This window comes from Sinocyclocheilus anshuiensis, unplaced genomic scaffold (assembly GCF_001515605.1).
Source record: "Sinocyclocheilus anshuiensis isolate Anshui unplaced genomic scaffold, SAMN03320099.WGS_v1.1 scaffold1079, whole genome shotgun sequence".
Classification (NCBI taxonomy): domain Eukaryota; kingdom Metazoa; phylum Chordata; class Actinopteri; order Cypriniformes; family Cyprinidae; genus Sinocyclocheilus; species Sinocyclocheilus anshuiensis.
Genome location: NW_015548207.1, coordinates 2,664,787 through 2,671,490, shown reverse-complemented (window position 1 = coordinate 2,671,490; position 6,704 = coordinate 2,664,787). Strand labels below are relative to the sequence as shown.

At 35.2% G+C, this 6,704-nt stretch overlaps 1 protein-coding gene across 1 annotated transcript in view; it reads left to right on the top strand.

The window, feature by feature from the left end:
• LOC107653547 (zinc transporter 7-like) overlaps positions 1-6,704 on the top strand; it is a 20,138-nt gene that overhangs the window by 2,613 nt on the left and 10,821 nt on the right. The window contains exons 3-5 of the mRNA XM_016440287.1: positions 1,422-1,535; positions 1,686-1,773; positions 1,902-2,095. Coding sequence (XP_016295773.1) covers positions 1,422-1,535; positions 1,686-1,773; positions 1,902-2,095 — 396 coding nt within the window. The remainder of the gene's footprint in view (positions 1-1,421; positions 1,536-1,685; positions 1,774-1,901; positions 2,096-6,704) is intronic.

The window sequence follows — 6,704 nt, the reverse complement described above, 5'->3', positions numbered from 1 at the left end:
TGAATGAATGAATGAATGATGCATTTATATAGCGCTTTATTGTGTATTGTTGTACACCCAAAGCACTTTACAAACTTCTTTCGCTTTCATGTGGGGGGAAGGGGGTCCCTCCTCAACAGAAGTAGTTTCGCTTTCACAACGAAACACAGCGTCACACACGACGGCCTAGAGTGAGCAGAGGCCGGGGGCTAGAGTTAGCAGCGGCCGGCTAGAGTGAGCGGCGACCGGTGAGCTTGAGAACGGCGCGGTGGGTGGGCTTGCGGCAACCACATGTGACGACCCCGGGCTGGACTCCGCTTCGTCCACGGTGAAAGCTGATCCGCCGATCCACAGTGCAAAGTTGATGTATTTCCTCAGCTCCAGGCATGACGAAGCGGATATCGTCCTCTTTTGGAGGGCCCTTGAATTAATGCTGTCACGTAACAAATCTGTTCAAATATAAAATTTAATTAATTGCTAATTGCTACGTTGAAATAAAAATGCAAAGCCTGTACAAAAATTAGTAATCGTGAATATAAATAATTGGGAATCATGTAAAAAATGTAAATAAAATAAAAACACATTTCATTTATCTATTATAACATTTATGTCGTTTTGTTCGCTTGGCTGTTTCCTTATAAAAGTTCAGAAATTTGTAAAGTTTTTACGTCAGGTGTCTTTTTTTAATTATATGATGTCATTACGTTGCTGTCTTGCCGTCAGCCAATCGCTGCATTGCCGATCATGGTTTCGAGTATCGATACATAGCCCCTTTTAAACCAACCCATGAACGCGCAATTATCTCAGATAACTCAATCCAGCCATACTGATCATCAACAACAGGTGCGTTCGAAGAACAGAATTAGCCAGATCTTGATTAGCGCGATGATATCATCTTGGATGTGACATTTCATCTCGAATGTAATAAGCAACGTACGAAGAACGGGCCCATGGTGGCGGCAACAACAATACTACAGCGAGAATAAAAGTTATGCCTTCTTTCTTTGCGTGAACATTTGGCCGGCGTTATGCAAATCTTCCCAGATAGTGACGTAGACACATGGCTCGATAGAACGAGCCGTTTTAGGGCCATTTGAGACTTTAGTCTTTGCAACTTTACAGATCTTCTTTATGCACCAAGAGCTTGTAATACTCCAAAGAGAAAGGAAAAATTTAAATCGCATCATATGACCCCTTTAAAATATATTTTTAAATGTTTAAATGTATTTTATGTTGCGTAGTTTGACCCACTTGAAACTAACTTGACGACCAAATATCTGTCAACACGATTGGACCTTTTAGACTGTTTTAATTTTGTCTCTAAGTGAAAGAGTGAATAATGTGTAACAAAAGGTGACTCTGACCTCAGTATGGGGTGGGATGTATTTCTCAGGTTTCGTGATAATTTAACACTTCCCTTTTTGTGTTGGTTTGATTCTCAGTTTAGGTTTGATATCCGATTCCTTTCACATGTTCTTTGACTGCACCGCTCTCCTGGCAGGCCTTGCAGCATCGGTCATTTCACGGTGGAGGTCCAATGACTCCTTCTCATATGGGTGAGAGAACACTACAGTACCAAGAGTACCAGTGACACAAGATTCCTAAAAAGGACACATTCACTTCTGCCTGAGTGGTGTTGACAGGAAACTGCATGTCTTTGGTTTCATCACTGGGTTGTTATGCAAGTCCATTTGATTGTTTTGTAGGTATGTCAGAGCAGAAGTGCTCGCAGGATTCGTGAATGGCCTTTTCCTCATCTTTACCGCCTTCTTTATCTTCTCAGAAGGAGTAGAGGTGTGCAGTAGTATAAGATTGCAGTTGATTTACTTGCCAAGTGACATTCTGATAATATCTTTCAGTCTGTAAGTGACATACTGACTAATATCTTTTTGTTGAATGATGGCGTCTTGTCTTATCACCAGAGGGCGCTGGAACCCCCTGATGTGCACCATGACCGTTTGCTCCCGGTGTCTATAGCAGGGCTGCTGGTGAATCTTGTAGGAATATTTATTTTTCAACATGGAGGACATGGACATTCACACGGTGGTGAAGGTAAGTATCTCACACAGAATAAGCATGCGGTCATGCTTTTCATTAAAACCATTCTCCCCCTCAAGTTTCAATAATATTCTGGTTTATGGGATTTATGCTCGTTTTAACAGCCAGCAGGTAAAAAAACAAATTTCTTAGTTAAAATAAACGAAAACTTTTAACTATAATAAAAATAACAGTGTGTAATATATATGTATATTTTTAATGTTTCTCAAAGAAGTCTCGTATGATTCAAAAATATAAAAATGTATTATTCTAAAATTTTGCCTAGTAGTGTATATATAACATAGATAGATAGATTAGATTAGATAGAAAAACCCTTAAACGTAAAGATATATAAATGTATATACATGCATATATACATAATTTTTTTATTCTATATTAATTTTATATTAATAGGTGGTCAATATTTTGAATTCTTTGTGGATGAGGTCCTCTAGTAAACTTTAAAAAAAAAAGGAAAAACAGAAGGGAGGCATTTTCTTAATTTAACCACTTGAAATGAGTGCTCTAGATCAGACGTAACTGGATGATGGACATTTATGTGCAACCAAGTGACACCTCTGACCATCGCAACCTCTAACCTTTGACTCGGGGGTAACCAGGTTAACACTGACAACGGAGCAAACGTGGTACACTGTCGCTTTAAATCCCTTTGTCCGAGCTTGTGTGGGAAAGAGCAGAGCAGAGAAAGTAGTCTGTCCCCTTCACCCTGGCACACACAGAGAGAGAATGGATCCATTGGGAGGCCTACTCAAGGGAGAAAGAAGGGGGCACGGAGGGGAGGACCATGTAGAGAGGAGGAGGGGAGGGGAGGGGAGGAGGTGACAGTGCAAAAGGTTATGCTGCCTCCATCCCAGCCGAGGGACCTCTTCTCCACTCCCCGTGATGAATTGCAAGTAGATCCTACCAGCCTCCCGTCCTGAAGATTTTCATGCCTATTTTGGCTATGTTTATTATACTTACTTTTTACACAGAATACTTGGTAGATGTTCTCTATTTGCCTAAACATGCAGTATGAAATATTATGCACTGCACAGACTACTGTATTCCAGAAAGCAATGCACTTGACTTTCCTTTTGCAGTGTGACAAATGAAACTTGATTTGTCTAAAAATTTGTTTATATACCTGTGGTTAAGACATTTTTTATTATTTTTTTTAATATCTTTTTATTTAAGTAATATTACCACTATTACCACTATTTTGCAAAAACAATGTAATGGAATATTATTATAATAAGACACAAAAATGATTTATTATTGATGTTATTTTACAAAAGATACTTAATAATAATAATAAAGTAATAATAATAATAAATTGACAAAAATAAATATTTTTGTTCATTACTATGAAAACATTTTGAATTATTAATAGCAATATTTAGCAAAAAAATAGATTATCATCACTATTATTAAATTACTATAATAATAATAATAATAATAATAAATGGTGATTATTATTATTTTATAAAAATATTTTACAAAAAAATAATTTTATTATATTACCACTATTACCACTATTTTGCAAAAACAATGTAATGGAATATTATTATAATAAGACACAAAAATGATTTATTATTGATGTTATTTTACAAAAGATACTTAATAATAATAATAAAGTAATAATAATAATAAATTGACAAAAATAAATATTTTTGTTCATTACTATGAAAACATTTTGAATTATTAATAGCAATATTTAGCAAAAAAATAGATTATCATCACTATTATTAAATTACTATAATAATAATAATAATAATAATAAATGTTGATTATTATTATTTTATAAAAATATTTTACAAAAAAATATAATGTAATATTTTATTATTGTTATTAAGTGAGAATATTAATAGTTGTTATTTTGCAGAAGATAAATATTTTCACTAATCATAATTATTATTATTTTACAAAAAAATTATTAATAGATTTGTGGAAAAGTGATACAAAAATATATTAATAATATAATTATTAGTAGTAGTAGTTTTGATGAAAGGAAGATATTTTTAATAAAATATAAATATTTTCATATTTATCATTTTAATATTTTATAATAATTGATTATTTTTATTAGTATTATGTGAAAATATATATTTTATTTTAATTTAATTTGTTTGTACAGCATAGTAAGCTAGTAGTACTATTCAGGGCTCGAAATGAACTTTTTTTAAACTTCAAAATTTAGGAGCACCAGCAAAAATTTAGGAGCACCACAACTACAAATTATATATTAACAGATTTTATCCTTACATTCTTAACTTTAATGCAGATTTTGTATTGGTTAATATTAGCTGTCAATCTCTCAGTCACTGCTTTCCGCTAACTACCGCGAGAAAAAGAAAGGGCTGAAGAAGAGAGAAAATGAAAAGAACACTGACAGATTTCTTTTGTAAACAACCTAAAGTTAATCTGAGTTTGGTTAAACAGAGAGAGAGCTCTTCTTTGCGAGAGTTAGGATGGTATATGCGGTGTTAAACTTTACATTCAGCTCTGCCAATTACACGGAACAGGTTAGGGGTGGATAGGGGTGTGCGATATTGACAAATTATATCTCTATATTTTCTGGGATTTTATCGATAACGATAATTTGTGACAGTGTTACTGTGCTGATATCTTAAGGACTACAGTGGACAGCTGACTCCTAAAGTTTTTGATATTCTTCATATACTGTGTGGTGGTCAGTTCACAGCAGTGACAGAAATTAATCTTTTCCAATAAGTTCAAATTAATTTTTACCTTTTATGGTCATTTTTACCTTAAAGCCATTTTTTTAAAAAAGTGTGCATTATCATTTGAGTCAAATTCTTATATTTAATCAGTCAATTATAATAAGACATTTGGGCTGTTATCAAGCAAATGAAAGTATTAATCAACAAAATTCATCTTTGCAATGCAGAGGAAACACAGCAGCTGCATCTGAAATGGCATTTAGATGCATTTAGACACTGATTAATGCAGGACATGAATGCATTTAGCCTGCAGTTACACATGCATAAATAATATTTTAATATTGTAAACATAAAACGTTGAATACTGATATTTAAAATGTTTGAAACTTTAAATGTGAAATTAAAACCGCCAGTAGGTGGCAGCAAGTCACTGTTAACAAGTGAGTCATTGCAATTGAACCGAATCATTTAAATGGTTGATTGATTCAGGAACAAGACACCGTCATGTTGCTTAGAGACGCAAAACAGAGCTGTGACCTAGTTTGGAATTATTTTTGTTGGCTAGACTTCATCACGTCATGTATGCGTGCACGTTTTGTTTGGATTTTGAAATATACTCGATAATGTCAAACCGCACATCGTAAAACCACAATTACGAAATGTGTAGATTCAGTGGTGAACGCTGTTACCTGCAAACTCTGTCCCACAGGCTTTACAGTGAATGCAGTGCATAGAGCACAGTGCATTTTCATAGCGAAGCCACTCGAAGTCTTTCAACCATTCTCTCCGAAAACTGTACGCCTTCTTTTCGGCTGGTGGATCAACATTCACCACATGATCGCTATCACCAGCACCATTATTTGTAACTTTAGGTGGTTTACAAAAGAAATCTGTCAATGTTCTTTTCATTTTCTCTCTTCTTCAGCCCTTTACATTCCCTGCAGTAGTTAGCTCCCTGTCACCTGACAGCGGAAAGCAGAGAGCTGAGTGATTGACAGCTAATATTAACCAATCTAAAATCTGCATTAAAGTTAAGAATGTAAAGCTGAAGTTTAATTGGTTATGTAACGTTTGATAGAATGACAGACCGGTCAACGTATCAGCACTCAGAAGGCACATACTCTGATCGTTTTTAGAGATATGAAAACAGGTCGCATGACAACAATTATATGCACTCGCACAAATGCTCCCAAATATATTTTGAGGTCACACAGATTAAATTTCGGGAGCATATGCGACCAAAATGGTCACAATTTTGAGCCTTGCTATTAGTAGTTAGCTATTATCAATATTAGAATTTTATTCTAAACACAGCTGTTGTTTCTAAGGACACAAAGAGCTCCAGCATTCTTGTTATTTTTCTAGTATTTGTTTTGACAACATTTGGACGGGGTCTTCACTTATTAGGGAGTTTGCTCCATTACTGTGGTCGTGCTTTCTGCAAAACTGAAAGTAACCGCAAGTATGTCATCTCATTTTGAGGGAAGGAAAGGACTTAGTGGACCGTCTCAGTGCCGTCACACCACAGTCCACAGCTATTCTCCAGTATTGATCAGGACTGCCAGTACAGACCCTTGAGTTCAGGAAATGTTGACTGACTCACTCATGTTGGTTTTAACATAGTAGCGTATGATATTATATATTCTGGAAATTTATTCAGGGAGGGCAGTCTTGCAGGTTGGCCATCCATTCGAGGATGTACTCATATGACCTGTTTGTGGAATGACATCATCAGTTTGAGGGTTAACGCTAGAGATGGTATCCAAAACAGCGGGTTCGTTTGAACATGGGTGCTAGCAAATGTCGTATCCTCATCTCAGACACATTATTAACTCATTAGTGCTGTTTAAGTGAAACCAGGACCTTTCATGTAGGCAAAAGCCTTAGTGTATAACTTGCTGTAAACTACCTACATAGATAACTGTCTACTTCATAAGTGACCGGTTTGGAGTCTGTGCGTTGACTCATGCAAATTGCCTTTTCTTTTTTTTTTTTTTATTCCGTTAT